Genomic DNA, 22,818 nt, shown 5'->3' on the forward strand with positions numbered 1-22,818 from the left:
TGCGGGAATTCCCTCACCTGTTGCCTCGCAAAAGCCCTCAGTTGCATATACCTGAATGCATTCCCTTGGGGCAACCCATATTTCTCGGTCAGCGCTCCCAGACTCGCGAACTTGCCATCCACAAACAGATCTTTCAGTTGCGTTATTCCTGCTCTTTGCCACATTCCATATCCCCCATCCATTCCCCCCGGGGCAAACCTATGGTTGTTTCTTATCGGGGACCCCCCCAAGGCTCCAGTCTTTCCCCTATGCCGTCTCCACTGTCCCCAAATCTTCAGTGTAGCCACCACCACCGGGCTTGTGGTGTACTTCCTCGGTGAGAACGGCAATGGGGCTGTCACCATAGCCTGTAGGCTAGTCCCCCTACGGGACGCCCTCTCTAATCTCTTCCACGCCGCTCCCTCCTCCTCTCCCATCCACTTACTCACCATTGAAATATTAGCGGCCCAATAATACTCACTTAGGCTCGGTAGTGCCAGCCCCCCCCATCCCTGCTACGCTGTAAGAATCCCTTCCTCACTCTCGGGGTCTTCCCGGCCCCCACAAAACCCATTATGCTCTTTTCAATCCTTTTTTTAAAAAAGCCTTCGTGATCACCATCGGGAGGCACTGAAACACAAACAGGAATCTCGGGAGGACCACCATCTGAACCGCCTGCACCCTCCCTGCCAGTGACAGGGATACCATATCCCATCTCTTGAAATCCTCCTCCATTTGTTCCACCAACCTCGTTAAATTTAACCGATGCAATGTGCCCAATTCTTGGCTATCTGGATCCCCAGGTAACGAAAGTCCCTTGTTACCTTCCTCAATGGTAGGTCCTCTATTTCTCTACTCTGCTCCCCTGGATGCACCACAAATAACTCACTTTTCCCCATGTTCAATTTATACCCTGAAAAATCCCCAAACTCCCCAAGTATCCGCATTATTTCTGGCATCCCCTCCGCTGGGCCTGCCACGTATAGTAGCAAATCGTCCGCATACAAAGATACCCGGTGTTCTTCTCTTCCTCTAAGTACTCCCCTCCACTTCTTGGAACCCCTCAACGCTATCGCCAGGGGCTCAATCGCCAGTGCAAACAATAATGGGGACAGAGGGCATCCCTGCCTTGTCCCTCTATGGAGCCGAAAATATGCAGATCCCCGTCCATTCGTGACCACGCTCGCCATCGGGGCCCTATACAACAGCTGCACCCATCTAACATACCCCTCTCCAAAACCAAATCTCCTCAACACCTCCCACAAATAATCCCACTCCACTCTATCAAATGCTTTCTCGGCATCCATCGCCACTACTATCTCCGTTTCCCCCTCTGGTGGGGCCATCATCATTACCCCTAACAGCCTCCGTATATTCGTGTTCAGCTGTCTCCCCTTCACAAACCCAGTTTGGTCCTCGTGGACCACCCCCGGGACACATTCCTCTATTCTCATTGCCATTACCTTGGCCAGGATCTTGGCATCTACATTTAGGAGGGAAATAGGTCTATAGGACCCGCATTGTAGCGGGTCCTTCTCCTTCTTTAAGAGAAGCGATATCGTTGCTTCAGACATAGTCGGGGGCAGTTGTCCCCTTTCCTTTGCCTCATTAAAGGTTCTCGTCAATACCGGGGCGAGCAAGTCTACATATTTTCTATAGAATTCGACTGGGAATCCATCCGGTCCCGGGGCCTTTCCCGCCTGCATACTCCTAATTCCTTTCACCACTTCTTCTACCTCAATCTGTGCTCCCAGTCCCACCCTTTCCTGCTCTTCCACCTTGGGAAATTCCAGCCGATCCAAGAAGCCCATCATTCTCTCCCTCCCATCCGGGGGTTGAGCTTCATATAATTTTTTATAAAATGTCTTGAACACTCCATTCACTCTCTCCGCTCCCCACTCCATCTCTCCTTCCTCATCCCTCACTCCCCCTATTTCCCTCGCTGCTCCCCTTTTCCTCAATTGGTGTGCCAGCAACCTGCTCGCCTTCTCCCCATATTCGTACTGTACACCCTGTGCCTTCCTCCATTGTGCCTCTGCAGTGCCCGTAGTCAGCAAGTCAAATACTACATGTAGCCTTTGCCTTTCCCTGTACAGTCCCTCCTCCGGTGCTTCCGCATATTGTCTGTCCACCCTCAAAAGTTCTTGCAGCAACCGCTCCCGTTCCTTACTCTCCTGCTTCCCTTTATGTGCCCTTATTGATATCAGCTCCCCTCTAACCACCGCCTTCAACGCCTCCCAGACCACTCCCACCTGGACCTCCCCATTATCATTGAGTTCCAAGTACTTTTCAATGCACCCCCTCACCCTTAGACACACCCCCTCATCTGCCATTAGTCCCATGTCCATTCTCCAGGGTGGGCGCCCTTCTGTTTCCTCCCCTATCTCCAAGTCTACCCAGTGTGGAGCGTGATCCGAAATGGCTATAGCCGTATACTCCGTTCCCCTCACCTTTGGGATCAACGCCCTTCCCAGCACAAAAAAGTCTATTCGCGAGTAAACTTTATGGACATAGGAGAAAAACGAGAACTCCTTACTCCTAGGTCTGCTAAATCTCCACGGGTCTACACCTCCCATCTGCTCCATAAAATATTTAAGTACCTTGGCTGCTGCCGGCCTCCTTCCAGTCCTGGACTTCGACCTATCCAGCCCTGGTTCCGACACCGTATTAAAATCTCCCCCCATTATCAGCTTTCCCATCTCTAGGTCCGGAATGCGTCCTAGCATCCGCCTCATAAAATTGGCATCATCCCAGTTCGGGGCATATACGTTTACCAAAACCACCGTCTCCCCCTGTAGTTTGCCACTCACCATCACGTATCTGCCCCTGTTATCCGCCACTATAGTCTTTGCCTCGAACATTACCCACTTCCCCACTAATATAGCCACCCCCCTGTTTTTCGCATCTAGCCCCGAATGGAACACCTGCCCCACCCATCCTTTGCGTAGCCTAACCTGATCTATCAGTTTCAGGTGCGTTTCCTGTAACATAACCACATCTGCCTTAAGTTTCTTAAGGTGTGCGAGTACCCGTGCCCTCTTTATCGGCCCGTTCAGCCCCCTCACGTTCCACGTGATCAGCCGGGTTGGGGGGCTTCCTACCCCCCCCCCCTTGTCGATTAGCCATCCCCTTTTTCCAGCTCCTCACCCGGTTCCCACGCAGCTGTATCTCCCCCAGGCGGTGCCCCCCCGCCCATCCCCTCCCATACCAGCTCCCCCCTCTCCCCAGCAGCAGCAACCCAGTAATTCCCCCCCCCCCCTCCCCCCCCGCTAGATCCCCCGCTAGCATAATTACTCCCCCCATGTTGCTCCCAGAAGTCAGCAAACTCTGGCCGACCTCGGCTTCCCCCCGTGACCTCGGCTCGCACCGTGCGACGCCCCCTCCTTCCTGCTTCTCTATTCCCGCCATGATTATCATAGCGCGGGAACCAAGCCCGCGCTTCTCCCTTGGCCCCGCCCCCAATGGCCAACGCCCCATCTCCTCCACCTCCCCTCCTCCCCCCATCACCACCTGTGGAAGAGAGAAAAGTTACCACATCGCAGGATTAGTACATAAAACTCCTCTTTCCCCCCTTTTTAACCCCCCTCTTCGCCCCCCACATTCGCCCCACCACTTTGTTCAAACGTTCTTTTTAATAACCCGCTCATTCCAGTTTTTCTTCCACAATAAAAGTCCACGCTTCATCCGCCGTCTCAAAGGAGTGGTGCCTCCCTTGATATGTGACCCACAGTCTTGCCGGTTGCAGCATTCCAAATGTTATCATCTTTTTATGAAGCACCGCCTTGGCCCGATTAAAGCTCGCCCTCCTTCTCGCCACCTCCGCACTCCAGTCTTGATAAACGCGGATCACCGCGTTCTCCCATTTACTGCTCAGAGTTTTCTTTGCCCACCTAAGGACCATTTCTCTATCCTTAAAACGGAGGAATCTCACCACTATGGCTCTGGGAATTTCTCCTGCTCTCGGTCCTCGCGCCATCACTCGGTATGCTCCCTCCACCTCCAACGGACCCGCCGGGGCCTCCCCTCCCATTAACGAGTGCAGCATCGTGCTCACATATGCCCCGACGTCCGCTCCCTCCGCACCTTCAGGAAGACCAAGAATCCTCAGGTTGTTCCTACTTGCGTTGTTCTCCAGTGCCTCCAACCTTTCCACACATCGTTTCTGATGTGCCTCATGCGTCTCCGTCTTCACCACCAGGCCCTGTATGTCGTCCTCATTCTCGGCTGCCTTTGCCTTCACGACCCGAAGCTCCCGCTCCTGGGTCTTTTGTTCCTCCTTTAGCCCTTCGATCGCCTGTAGTATCGGGGCCAACAGCTCTTTCTTCATTTCCTTTTTGAGCTCTTCCACACAGCATTTCAAGAACTCTTGTTGTTCAGGGCCCCATGTTAAACTGCCACCTTCCGACGCCATCTTGGTTTTTGCTTGCCTTCCTTGCCGCTGTTCTAAAGGATCCACTGCAATCCGGCCACTTTCTCCTCCTTTTTTCATCCGCATCCAGGGGGGATTCCCTTCTGGTTTACCGCACAGTGTTTTTAGCCGTCAAAATTGCCGTTGGGGCTCCTATCAAGAGCCCAAAAGTCCGTTTCACCGGGAGCTGCCGAAACGTGCGACTCAGCTGGTCATCGCCGCACCCGGAAGTCTTCATGCTCCCTCATTCATGTTCGCACTGCCAGTGTCGGTTCTCTCAGTAAGTTACTGGAGCACCACCTAAACCCATGATCCTTTGGTTCAGTGATGAAAGTGCCGCACATTGAGCCAAATATATTTAAGATGCATGCAGGCTCTCAAGTGAAATAAATGGCAGGACATTAATCATTCCCACAGTGCTTGGTAATTAGGGGTTACTGAACTCTGTTCAATACCGAACTGTTCCTGAACTCTGCCTCCAGTAAATATGAATGTAATTGCAGGTAGCTGCTGGAGCAGTTGGTTTAGGCCAGAGAGCGTTGGATGAGGCTACCAAATATGCTTTGGAAAGGAAAACTTTTGGAAAGTTACTTGCAGAGGTAAGGCTAGGATTTACAACAGTATCTCAAATTTAAAATATTCATCCTTGCATTCAAACCCTTGTCCTCCTCCATCTCGCTAACATCCTCATGCCCTCCAACCCTCTTAGTGAGCATCCCCCAATTTGAATCCGTAGCACCGTGGTTAGCACGGTTGTCAGGGACCCAGGTTCGATTCCGGCTTGGGTCACTGTCTGTGCGGAGTCTGCACGTCCTCCCCGTGTGTGCGTGGGTTTCCTCCGGGTGCTCCGGTTTCCTCCCACAGTCCAAAGATGTGCAGGTTTGGTGGACTGGCCATGATAAATTGCCCATAGTGACCAAAAATGGTTAGTTGGAGTTACGGGGGCAGAGTGGAGGTGGGGGGGGGGCAGAGTGGAGGTGGGGGGGGGGGCAGAGTGGAGGTGGGGGGGGGGCAGAGTGGAGGTGGGGGGGGGGGGCAGAGTGGAGGTGGGGGGGGGGCAGAGTGGAGGTGGGGGGGGGGGGCAGAGTGGAGGTGGGGGGGGGGGGCAGAGTGGAGGTGGGGGGGGGGCAGAGTGGAGGTGGGGGGGGGGGGCAGAGTGGAGGTGGGGGGGGGCAGAGTGGAGGTGGGGGGGGCAGAGTGGAGGTGGGGGGGGGGCAGAGTGGAGGTGGGGGGGGGCAGAGTGGAGGTGGGGGGGGCAGAGTGGAGGTGGGGGGGGGGCAGAGTGGAGGTGGGGGGGGGGCAGAGTGGAGGTGGGGGGGGGGCAGAGTGGAGGTGGGGGGGGGGCAGAGTGGAGGTGGGGGGGGGGCAGAGTGGAGGTGGGGGGGGGGGCAGAGTGGAGGTGGGGGGGGGGCAGAGTGGAGGTTGGGGGGGGGGCCAGAGTGGAGGTGGGGGGGGGGGGCCAGAGTGGAGGTTGGGGGGGGGGCCAGAGTGGAGGTGGGGGGGGGGGGCCAGAGTGGAGGTGGGGGGGGGGGGCCAGAGTGGAGGTGGGGGGGGGCAGAGTGGAGGTGGGGGGGGGCAGAGTGGAGGTGGGGGGGGGGCAGAGTGGAGGTGGGGGGGGGCAGAGTGGAGGTGGGGGGGGGCAGAGTGGAGGTGGGGGGGGGGGCAGAGTGGAGGTGGGGGGGGGCAGAGTGGAGGTGGGGGGGGGGGGCAGAGTGGAGGTGGGGGGGGGGGCAGAGTGGAGGCGGGGGGGGGGCAGAGTGGAGGCGGGGGGGGGGGCAGAGTGGAGGCGGGGGGGGGGGCAGAGTGGAGGTGGGGGAGGGGCAGAGTGGAGGGGGGGCTGGGGGGGCGGGGCAGAGTGGAGGGGGGGCTGGGGGGGCGGGGCAGAGTGGAGGGGGGGCTGGGGGGGGGGGCAGAGTGGAGGGGGGGCTGGGGGGGGGCAGAGTGGAGGGGGGGCAGAGTGGAGGGGGGGCAGAGTGGAGGGGGGGCAGGCAGAGTGGAGGGGGGTCTGGGGGGGGGGCGGCAGAGTGGAGGGGGGGCTGGGGGGCGGGGCAGAGTGGAGGGGGGGCTGGGGGGGCGGGGCAGAGTGGAGGGGGGGCTGGGGGGGGCAGAGTGGAGGGGGGGCAGAGTGGAGGGGGGGCAGAGTGGAGGGGGGGCAGGCAGAGTGGAGGGGGGGTCTGGGGGGGGGGCGGCAGAGTGGAGGGGGGGATGGAGGGGGGGCTGGGGGGGGGGGCAGAGTGGAGGGGGGGCTGGTGGGGGGGGGAGATTGGGTGAGAGGGCAGAGTGGAGGGGCAGAGTGGAGGGGGGGCTGGTGGGGGGGGCAGATTGGGTGGGAGGGCAGAGTGGAGGGGGGGCTGAGGGGGGGGGGCAGAGTGGAGGGGGGGCTGGGGGGGGCAGAGTGGAGGGGGGGCAGAGTGGAGGGGGGGCTGGGGGGGCAGAGTGGAGGGGGGGCTGGGGGGGGGGGCAGAGTGGAGGGGGGGCTGGGGGGGGGGGGCAGAGTGGAGGGGGGCTGGGGGGGAGGAGGCTGGGGGGGGGGTGGAGGCCGGGGGGAGGCCGGGGGGGGGGGGGGGGGCTGGGGGGGAGGCCGGGGGGGGGGGGGGGGGGGGGGCTGGGGGGGAGGCCGGGGGGGGGGGCGTGGGGGCTGTTTTTGAAAACTCACCACTATTCTTAGAAGTTCCCCATACCAAAATTGTTATCACAATTTCAATACTAAAAATAAAGTACAATATCAACACATCCCTTTGTGGCTTTGGGACCAATAGTCATTATAAACTAAATATGGCGCGTTAACAACATCAATATTATTTATGATGTGCTGTGCAGTTAAATCAAGACAACACTCTAAACTACCACTATTCCCCCTCTATTACAACACTCACACAGTTTAGAAACACTGATCAAGGTCCTTGAACAGCACACATATCCCCATTATCATACATAACAGCCCCTACCAATTTACATGACATTTCTTCTTTAATAACTATTACAGCTCTTCAATGCAATATTGTTTGCTGCATTGGTAATAATTTTCCCACCGTGGCATCAAGCTACAAAAATTCTTAAACTTTTATCATTTATCATATTGGGGTTCCTCGTCAGTCGCTGCTGTCTGCCGAGACCCTGAATAACTCCATCGCGTAGTACCTACCCCGTGGAGACCACAGATCATCCATCAGCTGATGTCCAATTACAGATGTCTGACCGGAGGTTTCACTGTTCAGTAATAATTTGATATTTTGATTTGTTTCTAACCCGTAAAGTTTTCCTCCGGGCTCTTGTCATTTAATTCCCTCAAATATGTAGCCAATTGTATCATTGTTTCCCCCCAATCCTGTCTAAAACATTCTTCTCTGGAGTGTAGTTTTCTTCCTTCTTGTGAACTGGTTTGTCTGTTATTTATTTTTCCATCTGAAAAATCAAATGAACAGGTCAAGGGTGGAGAGGGCCCTAATCTTTAATTTGTACTTTCTATTTTCGTTTGAACACTCCAAAAGTGCCCTCTCCAGGACTTCCGGATTTCTTTTGCTACCATTTCTTTTTTTTTTAAACTGGTTTATTTTCCTTATCCTTGATATACATCATACAATTAAAGCCTGTTAAGCCTCCTCCTTCTGTCATTGCACCCCTGAGTGAGATTCGAAGAATCTCAAACTCCTCCTCTTTTGCTCACTCAGTGATCCAATCATTGTAACCTTACCCTGATACATTTCTGATATTGCTACTGCATTTACTTTAATTACTTTATTTTAATTACGACCGGATTTTTATGAAGGTAAGTTCCAAACATGACATTGTAACTTCATCGTCTGTCCAATCAATGCTGCTAACTGGTTTTAATTCACTGCCTTCCCACCAATTGGTCATGTGTTTTAACTGTGATACAATTTCTTTTGCACCAGACACCATGCTTCTCTAAGTCAACTGTATGTTTACCCAAATTCTAAACAACCTTGGGCGCGATTCTCCACTCCCACTTGGGAGAATTGCCTGGGCCACCAAAATTTCCGGGGACGCCGGTCCGACGCCCTCCCGCGAATCGCCCGGCCTGGTCGAGTTTCGCAGGCCGGAGAATCGCCGGAGACACCCAAAATGGCGATTCTCTGGCACCCCCGCTATTCTGAGGCCCGGATGGGCCGAGCGGCCAGGCCAAAACGGCGGGTTCCCCCCGGCGCCGTCCACACCTGGTCGTTGCAGTCGTGGGCGGTGCGTGAACGCTGGGGGGGGCGGCCTGTGGGGGGGGGCGAGGGGGGATCCTGCACCGGGCTTCACCTGGAATGTGGGGTGGCCCGCGATCGGTGCCCACCGATCGTCGGGCCGTCCTCTCTGAACGAGGACCTCCTTCCTTCCGCAGCTCTGCAAGATCCGTCCCCCATCTTCTTGCGGGGCGGACTTAGAGAGGACGGCAACCACGCATGCCATTTTTCGGAATTCTAAGTTCTGTTCCTGGTTGTCCCTTTCAGTTGCAATCTGAAATTAAGGATAAGTGCCCTTTCTGGGCCCTATCCAAGGCTGACTAAGGCACTATCTTCCCGTTTTAGTTAAGAGTCGATTGGTTATTGGTCTCTAAAGATTCTAGGCGTCCCCCATTTCTCTAGGCTTTAACCTCACAATCTGCCTTACTCTAAGGATGATTTATTTTTTGGCCTCATTTTACCAGTAATGGATGCAAGATTTTTAGTGCTGTCACCAAGATGTCTTGCAGACTTTTTCTCAGGTTCAGCATCTTCTAGTCTGCTGATTTCACACCCAACCTGAGCTTCAGTTCCCTCGATCCACAGAATATCCTTAAAAAAGTCAATCACACATGACTTTCCAGACTAAACTCGGCAGGTAAAGTCTGACTCACACATAGACCAGAAACATCTAATATTCTAGCCTTTGTGCCGGTTAGAAACTCCTCATATTCCAACCGTTTCTTGGGAACTAGAAACTTCTAATATTCTAGCCCCCACTCTAGCCCCCATTCTGCTCAACTAGAAACTTCTAATATTCTAGCCTCGCGTTACCTAGAAACTTCTAATATTCTAGGTCCCTGTTCGGGCGCCATGTTTTTGAAAACTCCACTATTCTTAGAAGTACCCCTATACCAAAAAGGGCCGACGTTCTAAATGGTGATCAGGGATTCTCACTCCCCGACTCCGATGCAAGCTTCAGTGGGTGCTATTCAGGTCAAACTATATTTTCAAGTTATCCCCCGGTATAACCCATACCTTCACCGAAGATTTCATCTACTTACCACTTAGTAGCATCGATCCTGGGTCCCGCGTTGCTAAGCATGTAAAGTAGACTTTGGAACCACTGTTTCAGGTTAAAACTTTTAAGTTATTTTATTATTATATTTTTTTCTCTTTTTAAAAGATGCAATCACTGTCTTTACAGAAAAGTAAAAAGATCTTGCTTCTGGATCCTTCTGGTTGGTTGAAGGGACCTTCAGACCCAACATGACAATCAATCTTCTTTTTTAAAATCTGGTCTTCTTTAGATGTATCAGCTATTTTAGCTCGGCTGCTCTGCCCTGTCCATTTCCCATGGCCGAGCTGACTGTGACTCTAGCTGCTTGTTCCTTCTCTGCTTCTCTCTCTCTCCTTCTGAGCTCTGGTTGTCGTCGTTCTGGTTCTGAATAGTTCCTGCTCTGATCTCTGTTTATATTTGCTTTCTAACAATTACGTTTTTTGATGTTATTGTAAAGTAACTCTTATTTTCTTTGATTGTAAAAAGTAATTTGATCTAAACCTTTTAATCCAACTAAGTATACATTTTGACATGACTTCATCGCATAGATCTGATTACATTGTTTCCTTTGTGATGTTCAAAATGCTTTGGTTTCAAGAGGTGTTACTTTTAATTCCTGTCATTTCTATAGTTTTATTTTCCAATTGTGTCCTCAGCTCAATTTTGACTTTGATTTTGGCTTTGAATTATGTTTCTCTTAGACTGATAGCCTCCAGTTTTCTTTAATTTACCTGGTATTAGCAAATTTTCACACCTAGAATCCCATCCTTTCTTTTCCAGATCCTTACTAAGATAGTTACTTTCAATGACGGTGTGAGCCATTGTTTTTGGCTTCATTCAAAGTCCTGTTTGTCTTGTTTGTGAACCTGCTTGACCAAGGATATCTGCATTTTACAATACTTCCCTGACAGCTGCTGTTAACCCTTTTGTGGGATCTTTCCCTACATTCTCTCATGTTTCTCTCAGACCAGATATTGACAGACTTCCATGTTTCAAATGACACATCTTTCCGTATTATCAATTACAGGGTGGGGGCGTGGGGCCCGGGTGGGTGGGGGTGTGGGGGCAGGGGGGTGGGTGTGGGGGCAGGGGGGTGTGTGTGGGGGCAGGGGGGTGGGTGTGGGGGCAGGGGGGTGGGTGTGGGGGCAGGGGGAGTAGGGTGTGGGGGCCTGGTGGGGGTGTGGGGGCCAGGTGGGGGTGTGGGGGCCGGGTGGGGGTGTGGGGGCCGGGTGGGGGTGTGGGGGCCGGGTGGGGGTGTGGGGGCCGGGTGGGGGTGTGGGGGCCGGGTGGGGGTGTGGGGGCCGGGTGGGGGTGTGGGGGCCGGGTGGCAGTGTGGGGGCCGGGTTGGGGTGGGGGTGTGGGAGCGGTGTGGGGGCCGGGGGGTAGGGTGTGGGTGTGGGGGCCGGGTTGGGGTGGGGGTGTGGGAGCGGTGTGGGGGGCGGGGGGGTAGGGTGTGGGGGCCGGGGGGTAGGGTGTGGGGGCCGGGTGGGGGTGTGGGGGCAGGGTGGAGGTATGGGGGCCGGGTGGGGGGGGTGGGGGCAGGGTGGGGGTGCTCTTTCCAAGGGGCGGTACAGACTTGATGGACCAAATGACCTCCTTCTGCACTGTAAATTCTGTAATCTCCATTGGCGGCCGTTCAGCTGCCTTGTTTCCAAGCTCTGGAATTCCCTCCTTAAGCTTCTCTCGGTCTCTTCCTCCCTCTACCTCTTCCTTTATGACGCTTCTCAAAACCTGCCTCTTTGACAGAGGTTTTCGTCACTTGTCCTAATATCTAGCTGTGGTTCAGTCATATTTTGTTTGTCGATGAATCTCCTTGGCACATTTTATTACTTCAAAGACAAAGTATAAATGTTGTTAGAATTAAATACTTGCCAGCCTATAAAGTCCTACCTGGCTCCTTCCGCATTCAAACTTCCCGACACACAGTCTTGGAGGCGGTGATGACTCCAGCTGCTGAGCGCGGAGACGTTCTCCCTATCAGCTTAATGATGAGCCCAAACCCCTGACCTCTACCACCTAGAAGTCAGGACAAGGGCAGCGGGAACATGGGAACACCGACAACTCAAGACCCCCTCCAGGACACACACCATCCTTGGAAACTTATCGCCGTTCCTTCGCTGTCGCTAAACCAAAAACCTGGGGCTACGTCCCGATCAGCGTTTGGACTATTTTGGTTCGGGCAACCTTGATGCAGTAGTTATAATACTTCACTCTGCATATCGCCCCCACCCCCGAATCTCCAGCTTCTTGGTCTTTGGTCACCACAGTCTTCTCTCAGTTCTTGTATTGATTTTGTTCAATTGTATTCAGTTGGCCATTGATTGGATATTCACTTGTGGCTCCCATATAGGGGTAACAAACTGTGGTTGTAGGGTTTGGAGGCGCATGTGTGTAATATATGTTCCTGCAAGTAAAGGCTTCTAAGGGTGGAAAGATTAAGCTCTTGTTCTAACCTTATGTGCCTGAAATAGAGCACGTATAAGGTATCCTGAGAGATTTGATGCATTAAAGTAGCAAATCGTTGATAACAGTAGAATCAAGCATGGACCAATAACACCATGAGTGTTAATGATGCTGGCTCCCGGTTCTCTCTGTGCACAGGCGTCTCCTTCGACAGTTCTGCATAGGGAAGAGATGGCTGACGTGAAATTTGATACAGGTGCTGACAATTGAGGGAAACACTAGATAAGGAGAATCTCTCTGGTGGCGGGAGGGTCAGTAACCAGATGACTCCTGTTTAAGATAATTGGCCAGTGCAGAGAGGGAAGTGAGAATTGGTTTTGTGCAGAGTGAGTTATGATCTCAAGTGCTGAGAATCTGAAAAGGAAACATTAGCAGGGCTAAGGATAAAGGGCAGAAGAGTTGGACTAATTGCTTCACAGCTCCAGGGTCCCGGGTTTGATTCCCAGCTTGGGTCACTGTGTGGAGTCTGCACGCTCTCCCCGTGTCTGCGTGGGTTTCCTCCGGGTGCTCTGGTTTCCCCTCACAATGTCCCGAAAGTTGTGCTGTTAGGTGAATTGGACATTCTGAATTCTCCCTCCGTGTAGCCGAACAGGCGCCGGAATGTGGCGACTAGGGAATTTTCACATTAACTTTAATGGAGTGTTAATGGAAGCCTACTTGTGGCACCAATTCAGGTTATTATTAGAAAGGGGAAAACTTTGGCCTTTGGACTGTGACTAATTGGGTAACTCGGCCCCAGAGAATGGCCTCCCCATCGTATAAGATTGAGATTCCACAAGTGTGGGGTGGGAGTGAGGTTGGGCAATCGTAACTGTCCCACCTGCTGCCTCAGCTGTGTCTTGTCTTTCTGTGTTGGTGTGTGTGTAGCATCAGGCAATCTCCTTCCTGCTGGCGGAAATGGCTCTGAAGGTGGAATTGGCCCGGCTCAGTTACCAGAGAGCGGCCTGGGAAGTGGATCAGGGGCGGAGGAACACTTACTTTGCCTCCATAGCAAAGGCCTTTGCAGGCGACATTGCCAATCAGGTCGCTAGTGACGCCGTCCAGATCTTCGGAGGCAACGGGTTCAACAGCGAATATCCTGTGGAGAAACTGATGAGAGATGCTAAAATCTACCAGGTAGGTCAGACATATCTACCAGGTAGGTCAGACATATCTACCAGGTAGGTCAGACAATGTCCAACCTTTCCAGTGAGGTATTGGTGTAATTTCAGCCAAAGTGAACTTGCGCTTCTGTCACGGCTTTCACAACCTCCGGATGCTCCGAAGCATTTTACTGATGTGACATGTTTCCTTTACGTGTTCATTGTTGGTGCTGTAGAAACAGGACAGCCCGATGTGTGCACAGTAGGCTCTCGAACAGCAATGAGACGATGGCCAGACAATCCTGTTTTCAAAATGACCTTGGTTGAGGGATGAATATTGGTCACTGAAAGGTCATCGGCCTGAAATGTCGACTATTCCCCTCAAACAGAAGCTGCCAGACCTGCTGAAGGCTTCCCACGTTTCCTGTTCTTGTTTCAGATTTCCAACGTCTGCAGTATTTTTTTGTCACTGCCTGCTGTTTGCCCAGCACTTTGGATTTTACACCAGTCGGCTGCTTGGGTCGCTGTGCGGAGTGTCATGCGCGAGTACCTTTAAGAAATGGGTGTTTATCGAATAGCTGTAGTGGGTGTACCTTTAAGAAATGGGTGTTTATCGAATAGCTGCAGTGACGTCAGAGAGTGGGTGGAGCTGGGCTGGCTGTTTTTCACTTTCATTTTTGAGCAGGCAGCTATAGTGTTTTTAGTTTTGTTTTGAGAGCTGGATAGTTTCAGGAAAAGCAATCAGCTGTGTAAGGATCTCTCTGCAATCTAAATACTGTCTCCAGATCATTTGGGTGAGTTCAAAGTGATAACTGCTCTCAGTAGAGAATTTAAACCTGATCTCTGTGTTTTGTCTTATGGATGTTGCAAGGAAAGATTAAGGGATGCGTATAGAGTATTGTATCTGTGGGGATGATTGGTGTTGATGGTTGTTAAGATGTTTATTGTGGGTTTATGAAGTGTTAACAGGTTTCATAAATAAACATTGTTTTAATTTAAAAGTACTTTAACGCCCTGTTGCACTACACCTGTAAAGTAGGCCCGTGTGCTCCCCATAACCACAATCTATTAAAAGTTGTGGGTCAGGTGAACTCGATGATACACTTTGGGGTTCTCTAAACCCTGGCCCATAGCAGGAGTCTACACGTTCTCCCCGTGTCTGCGTGGGTTTCCTCCGTGTGCTCAGGTTTCCTCCCACGAAAGAAGTGCTTTTTCGGTGAATTGGACATTCTGAATTCTCCCTCCGTGTACCCGAACAGCCGCCGGAGTGTGGCGACTAGGGGCAATTCACAGTAACTTCATTGCAGGGTTAATGTAAGCCTACTTGTGACAATAAAGATTATTGGATCATTAATATTTAGCTTCTCTTGTTAGCCATGGTTGGGCCACTGGTCCCCACGGGGCTTTTACTACTTAAAGGGAATGTATATTTGTTGAAAATTATTAATTTATTCTTGAATAGTTTCTGTTGCTTATGTACCATCACATCTCTTAATGTGATTTCCCAGTCTACCTAGGTTAACTTGCCCCCTTGTACCTACTTAGGGCTGGTTTAGCTCAGTGGGCTAGATAGCTGGTTTGTGATGCAGAACAAGGCCAGCAGCGCGGGTTCAATTCCCGTACCCGCTTACCCGAACAGGCACCAGAATGTGGCGACTAGGGGCTTTTCACAGTAACTTTATACTTGTGACAATAAACTGTTATTATTGTGTTGTTCAGATTTAAGACTCTAATTTTGGACTTGGCTACATCACCTCCCCAATTCAGTATTTTTTTCCGGCCGATCAGCCTTCCCTAGATGCCTACTCCTCCAGAAAACTATCCTGAATGCATTCCATGAACCTGCCCGCCACGCTATTACTGCAAATTTGATTTGCCTGGTTTGATTGAAGAGGAGTCTCCACAAGTGCTGTATTATCCTATTACATCTGCCTCTTAATTTCCTGGTTTATACTCTGCCATACTGCTGCTAGGGAGCTTATAAACACTTCCCAACTGTGCTTTTCATACCTTAGATAGAAGTAGCTAGCTCAAAATCAAGTAGAGTGGGTTTGGGTGAAGCTAAAATTATTTTTCTTTGTGTCTTTATCTCATTCTCTATTATCAGCACTACCACGCCGCCTCCTCCATTTTTGCCCATCACTTATCAAAGTTGATAGTCCATAACACTGCACCAAGCACGCAACACACCCTTTGGAACTTCTGGCTGTAGCTGCGGAGAAAAATATTTGTCCCTCTGTCAATCCTGCTGCCTAGCACTAAAACATTGCTTTTCAATTCCAAACTCGAGTGGCCTCCTGTCCCACCTTCCAGACTTTGCATCACCCTTAGCAGGCAGCCAGAACATTGTACCCCTCGGATAAGGGCAAAGGCTGAAGCTCCTGCCCTGCTGCACCTCTGGTTCCTCCAGCCGCCTGACTCAGATTCACACCCTTCCTCTGCTCCACATCACTAACCAGACCTGTCCCGCTACTTAAACCCCAGGGATGTGACTACCTCCTGGATCAGTGTTCAGCTCACGCTCCCCTCCCCGACACCCAACGATGCCTGCATTTCAGACCCCAGTTCAACAACTCTGAGCTGAACTTCCTGAAGGTTCCTGAGGAAGGAGCAGTGCTCCGAAAGCTAGTGATTCAAAACAAACCTGTTGGAATTTAACCAGGTGTTGTAAGACTTCTTGCTGTTCCTGAAGGTAGTCACTGACCACAGATGTGGTCGCCTGGGATCATAATGCTATCCACAAACTCCCACATGCTGCAATTTGGCACATCATCTGTCCTGATATATCTGTGTAACCTTGTTTTATTTATTCATTCAATTAATAATTAGGGTTTTTAAAAACTGCAGCATCACTTCCACTCTGTTTATGTGTCCCTTTCATTTTATTTATATCTAACTTATTACTAATACATGTCCGATTTTTAACTTCATAAAAAACATACAATATAGCGAGGATTAGTGGGAAGCCTTTAAAAGCGAGCAGAGGACAACTAAAAAAGCAATAAGGGGGAGAAGGTGTCAGCTAGCTCGTAATATAAAAGAAGGTTGCAGAGTTTTTTTTCAATTTATATAAGGTAAGAGAGGCAAGAATTGGACATTGGGCCACTGGAAAATGAGGCTGGAGACGTAGTAATAGGAAACAAAGAAACGGCAGAGGAACTGATTAGGTACTTTTCATCAGTATTCACGGCAGAAAACACCAGTGCCATACCAGAACTTCAAGAGAGTCGGGGGGCAGAGTTGAGTGCAGTGGCCATCACTAAGGAGGTGGTGCTGGGGAAGCTCTGAAGGTGGATAAGTCACCTGGACCGGATGGACTACACCCCAGGGTTCTGCAGGCGATAGCTGAGGATATTGTGGAGGCATTGGTGGTGATCTTTCAGGAATCACTGGCGGCAGGGAGGATCCCAGAGGATTGGGAAATCGGGAAACACCGCTGTTTAAGAACGGAGGGAGGCAAAGTTAGACAAAGGAGAGCCAGTGGACGTGATCTCTTTGGATTTCCAGAAGGCCTTTGACAAGGTGCCACACAGGAGCACCTGGTGTTAAGGGCAAGGTACTGGCATGGATAGAGGATTGGCTGACTGGCAGAAGGCAGAGAGTGGGGATAAAGGGGTCTTTTTCAGGATGGCAGCCGGTGACTAGTGGTGTACCTCAGGGGTCGGTGCTGGGATCACAACTTTTCACAATATACATTATGATCTGGAAGCAGGAACTGAAGGCACTGTTGCTTAAGTTTACAGATGATACAAAGATATGTAGCAGGACAGGTAGTATTGAGGATGCCGGGAAGGCTAGGGAAAGACTTGGACGGGCTAGAAGAGTGAGCAAAGAAATGACAGATGGAATACAATGTGGAAAAGTGTGAGGTTATGCACTTTGGTAGGATGAATGGAGGTATAGACTATTTTCTAAATGGGAAAAGGCTTCAAGAGGGCTAGAATATAAGACCAGGGAAGTACTGCTGAGGCTGCATAAGACTCAGGTCAGACCTCATTTGGAGTATTGAGAGCAGTTTTGGACCCAGTATCTAAGGAAGGATGTGCTGGCCTTGGAAAGGGTCCAGAGGAGGTTCACAAGAATGATCCCTAGAATGAAGAACTTGTCGTATGAGGAACGGTTGAGGACTCTGGGTCTGTACTCGCTGGAGTTTAGAAGGATGAGAGGGGATCTTATTGAAACTTACAGGATACTGCGAGGCCTGGATAGAGCGGATGTGGAGAGGATGTTTCCACATGTAGAAAAAACTAGAACCAGATGATACGACCTCGGACCAAAGGAACAATCCTTCTAAACAGAGATGAGGAGGAATTTCTTCAGCCAGAGGGTGGTGAATCTGTGGAACTCTTTATCGCAGAAGGCTGTGGAGGCCAAATCACTGAGTGTCTTTCAGACAGAGATAGATAGGTTCTTGATTAATAAGGTGATCAGGAGTTATGAGGAGAAGGCTGGAGAATGGGGATGAGAAAGATATCCATGGCAGAGAATACTCGATGGGATGAATGGCCTAAATCGGCTCCTATATTTTATGATCTTATGTCGAGCCTTGGGAGGGAGGTGGGGTGGGGGGGGGGGGGGGGGGGGGGGGCAAGCAGAGGTGATTTACTGGAATAGTTCCAAGGTTGTGAGACTTCATTTCATATAATGAGGTTTATAAAAATTTGGATCTCTTAAACTTTAATACCTTCTATTAAAGTTCATTTTAATTTTATTTTCACAGATTTAATTAATTAAACAAAAACATAATTATCTAATGAATTCTAAACTTCAATTGTTCCAAAATAAATGAATCACTAACTTGGGGAGTTTTCCTCCGGCTTGGAGGGAGAGACAGCCCTCTCCGTAGAGATTTATGGCCAATCCTCAAGGCTCCTCTTTATAGCGACTCCACTCTCCCCATAACGGAATCTCCTCATCCCGGGTCCCATTCTAGAAACCAGCCTCTGCTCCCTTCCCAAGGCTTTCGCACCCTCCCTATAGTGCGATGGGGGACACCATTCCACTGGTTGAGGGATAGATATTGACAATGAAATCAGGGAGCAGTACATTTAATGCCTCGTCCACGGCAGCACCTGACGCAAGATTTGATTTCAAATTATGATCATTTGATGAGTACACGTCCGCTTTTCAAAGATGAGTAAGCAGTGTTTTTTTAAAGTCTATCTGCTGTTTTACGATGCGATTTTTGTCTGATTTACTTAACCATTCCATGTGCTACATAAAGCAAGCCCGTCTATGATTGTTTGTTGCTGCTACTCCATTATTCTGATGCTTACAATTAATCATTTATTATTTTGGTCAAGATTGTTTGTGTGGCATTGTGTGAAGTAAATTGATTCCTGCTCATTTTTTTTTAAATGTGAATTTTTTTTTTTTCAGATCTACGAAGGCACTGCTCAGATCCAGAGATTGATTATTGCACGGGAGCATATCGAGAGATACAAGCAGTGAAGGAGCCTCGCGTTCAGAGTCCAGCACTAATATTGTAATCTAATTACATATCATTCAATGGTTGACAATGCAATTCCAGTGCAATTTGCCACCCCACTTAGCCCTCCTTCTCTTTCTATGCAACAGGGAAATGGGGTTCAAGCATTCAAACCCATTGACACCCGACTGAAGTTGACTTTTCCCGAGAACAAAGCCTTTTTTAATATCGACTGACATTTTCTCCAACTGTCTGAAGCTAAGAACTACGAGCAGGAGTCGGCCATCTGGCCCCTCGAGCCTGCTCCGCCATTCAATGAGATCATGGCTGATCTTTGTGGACTCAGCTCCACTTTCCGGCCCGAACACCATAACCCTTAATCCCTTTATTCTTCAAAAAACTATCTATCTTTACCTTAAAAACATTTAATGAAGGAGCCTCTACTGCTTCACTGGGCAAGGAATTCCATAGATTCACAACCCTTTGGGTGAAGAAGTTCCTCCTAAACTCAGTCCCAAATCTACTTCCCCTTATTTTGAGGCTATGCCCCCTAGTTCTGCTTTCACCCCCAGTGGAAACAACCTGCCCAAAACTATCCTATCTATTCCCTTCATAATTTTATATGTTTCTATAAGATCCCCCTCAACCTTCTAAATTCCAACGAGTACAGTGCTGGTTAGGTGGATTGGCCGTGCTTAAATTGCCCCTTAGAGTCCAAAAGGTTAGGTGGGGTTGCTGCGTTACAGGGATAGGGTGGAGGTGTGGGTTTGGGTAGGGTGCTCTTTCAGGGGCCGGTGTAGATCCGTTGAGCTGAATGGCCTCTTTCTGTAAATTCTATGATCCTATGTCTGGATAATATCAAGATGAGGCACTCAGGGTTTTTTTTGGAACCAGGTGAAGGTTGGGGTGGACCCGTCGAGATGAACAAATAAGTTCCAATAATGCCTCTTTATTAAAATGTGTGGTTGCACTTTAAGTTGTTTCGCTTTTCTTTAAAACAAGTCATTCTCCCCGGCCTGGTACCCTGCTCACTGGGAAGTACCTCAGCAACCGACCGCTACTCTTCACATGCAAGATTTAACTTTATACCAAGTTACACGGATGCACAGCACAGAACCTGACCATTTGGCCCAACTCACCCATACTGGTGTTCATGTTCCACATCAGCCACCTCCCACCCCTCTTCGTCTCACCCAATCAGCAAACAAGAACCTAAGAGATGGAAGCAGGAGTTGGCCATTCAGTCTCTCTAGCCTGCTCTGCCATTCAGTCAGGCCATAGCTCATCATCCAGATCATCACCATTTCCCAACACCAACCCCGTATCCCTTGATGTTTTCAACAGGTAGAAATCTATCAATCTCCATCTTGAACATGCTGAGTGACTGAGCCCCATCAGCCCTCTGGCATAGAGAATTCTAAAGATTCGTCACCCTCCGAGTGAAGAGATTCCTCCTCCTCATCCCAGTCCTAAATGGCCTGCTCCTTATTCTGAGGCTGCCTCTCCTGGTTTAGCACAGGGCTAAAGAGCTGGCTTTGAAAGCAGACCAAGGCAGGCCAGCAGCATGGTTCAATTCCCGTACCAGCCTCCCCGAACAGGCGCCGGAATGTGGCGACTAGGGGCTTTTCATAGTAACTTCATTTGAAGCCTGCTTGTGACAATAAGCGATTTTCATTTCATTTCATTTCATTTCCTGGTCCTAGACTCACCAGCCCGAGGAAACGTCCTTCCTGCATCCACCCTGTCGAGCCTGGGAGAATTTTGTATATTTGAATGTGATCACCTCTCATTCTTCTGAACTCTATAGAATAAAGGCCCAGTCAATTTAATCATTCCTCATAGGACAATCCCTCCATCCTAGGAATTCGATTGGTGGACCTCCATTGTACTCCCTCTTTCCTTCGGTAAGGAGATTAAAACTGTACGCAATATTCCAGGTGGTCTGACCAAGACTCTATATAATTGCAGTAAGACACCTTTATTCCAATACATAGGTACATACATAGAAGATAGGAGCAGGAGGCCTTTTGGCCCTTCGAGCCTGCCCCCCCATTCATCACCATCATGGCTGATCATCCAACTCAATAGCCTAATCCTGCTTTCTCCCCAGAGCCTTTGATCCCATTCTCCCCAAGTGCTATATCCAGCCGCCTCTTGAATATATTCAGTGTTTTAGCATCAACTACTTCCTGTGGTAATGAATTCCACAGGCTCACCACTCTTTGGGTGAAGAAATGTCTCCTTATCTCTGTCCGAAATGGTTTACCCTGAATCCTCAGACTGTGACCCCTGGTTCTGGACACACCCATCATTGGTAACATCTTCCCAGCATCTACCCTGTCCAGTCCTGTTAGAATTTTATAAGTCTCTATGAAATCCCCCCTCATTCTTCTGAACTCCAGCGAGAACAATCCTAACCTAGTCGATCTCTCCTCATTTGACAGTCCCACCATCCCTGGAATCAGTCTGGTAAACCTTTGCTGCACTCCCTCGAGAGCAAGAACATCCTTCCTCAGAGAAGGAGATCAGAACTGCACACAATACTCCAGGTGTGGCCTCACCAAGGCCCTGTACAATTGCAGCAACACATCCCTGCTTCTGTACTCAAAACCTCTCGCAATGAAGGCCAACGTACCATTAGCCTTCTTTACCGCCTGCTGCACCTGCATGCTTACCTTCAGCGAATGGTGCACAAGGACACCCAGGTCCCGCTGCACACTCCCCTCTCCCAATTTACAGCCATTCAGGTAGTAATCTGCCTTCCTGTTTTTGCTTCCAAAATGAATAACCTCACACTTATCCAAATTATACTGCATCCGCCATTGGTTTGCCCACTCGCCCAACCTGTCCAGATCCTGCTGTAGGATCCCTGCATCCGCGTCACAATTCACCCTCCCACTTAATTTGGTATCATCTGCAAACTTTGAGATGTTACATTTTGTTCCCTCATCCAAATCATTAATATATATTGTGAATAGCTGGGGTCCCAGCCCTGATCCCTGTGGTACCCCACTAGTTACTGCCTGCCAATTTGAAAAGACCCATTCATCCCTACTCTTTGTTTCCTCTCTGCCAACCAGTTTTCTATCCACCTCAATACATTTCTCCCAATCCCATGCGCTTTAATATTGCACAATAATCTCTTATGCGGGACTTTGTCAAACGCCTTCTGAAAGTCCAAATATACCACATCGACTGGCTCCCCCTTGTCGACTACTGGTTACCTCTTCAAAGAATTCCAACATATTTGTCAAGCATAATTTTCCCTTCAGAAATCCATGCTGACTCTGACTGATCCTGCCACTGCTTTCTAAATTTCTGCTATAAAGTCCTTGATAATGGATTCAAGCATTTTCCCCACTACCGATGTTAGGCTTACTGGTCTATAATTCCCTGCTTTCTCTCTACCTCCCTTTTTGAATATCGGAGTGACGTGAGCTACCCTCCAATCTGCAGGGACAGTTCCAGAGTCTATAGAATCCCGGAAGGTGACCACCAACGCATCCACTAGTTCCAGAGCCACCTCCTTAAGCTCTCTGGGATGCAGATTCTCAGGCCCTCGGGATTTATCCACCTTCAATCCCATCAGTTGTCCCAGCACCATTTCTCTACTAATGCTGATCTCCCTCAGTTCTTCCCTCTCACTAAACCTTTCATTCTCCAACAATTCTGGGATTTGATTTGTGTCCTCATTTGTGAAGACAGAACCAAAGTATGTATTCAATTGCTCAGCCATTTCTTTGTCCCTTATTATGCATTCCCCTATTTCTGTCTGTCGGGGGCCTACATTTCTCTTTACCAATCTCTTTTTCTTCACATATCTGTAGAAACTCAGTATCAGTCTTTATGTTCCCTGCAACCTTCCTTTCGTACTGTACTTTCCCCTTCTTAATCAATCCCTTCGTCCTTTGCTGAATTCTAAACTGCTCCCAATCCTCAGACCTTTTATTTTTCTCACAACCTCTTGCAATAAAAGCCATTCCTGATTGTTTGCTGTACCTGCATGTTAGATTTCAAAAACTTCTGAACAAGGGCACCGAAGTCAAGTTCTGATAAAGTTTAACACCTCCAATCTCCACCCCATGCCCAATTCTCCACAACGGTCCAGAACACGTCTGGAACAACGGGGCCTACTGACGCCGGGACAGACCTGAAGGAAAGAAACCCAACAAGGAAGTGACTCTGGCAGCATATGCTATGGCCACCAATGGTAAATAATTAAAACTGTG

General features: G+C 50.0%; 1 protein-coding gene across 1 annotated transcript in view; it reads left to right on the forward strand.

Annotated features, from left to right (window-relative positions):
- The window catches only part of acadm (acyl-CoA dehydrogenase medium chain), a 92,797-nt gene extending 73,232 nt beyond the window's left edge, over window positions 1-19,565 (forward strand). Inside the window, exons 10-12 of the mRNA XM_072510301.1 lie at window positions 4,891-4,986; window positions 12,947-13,195; window positions 18,541-19,565. Of these exons, the coding sequence (XP_072366402.1) occupies window positions 4,891-4,986; window positions 12,947-13,195; window positions 18,541-18,612 (417 nt within the window). The 3' untranslated portion in view covers window positions 18,613-19,565. The remainder of the gene's footprint in view (window positions 1-4,890; window positions 4,987-12,946; window positions 13,196-18,540) is intronic.
- The last annotated feature ends 3,253 nt before the right edge of the window (window positions 19,566-22,818 follow it).

The sequence above is a fragment of the Scyliorhinus torazame genome, chromosome 7 (assembly GCF_047496885.1).
Source record: "Scyliorhinus torazame isolate Kashiwa2021f chromosome 7, sScyTor2.1, whole genome shotgun sequence".
Classification (NCBI taxonomy): Eukaryota; Metazoa; Chordata; class Chondrichthyes; order Carcharhiniformes; family Scyliorhinidae; genus Scyliorhinus; species Scyliorhinus torazame.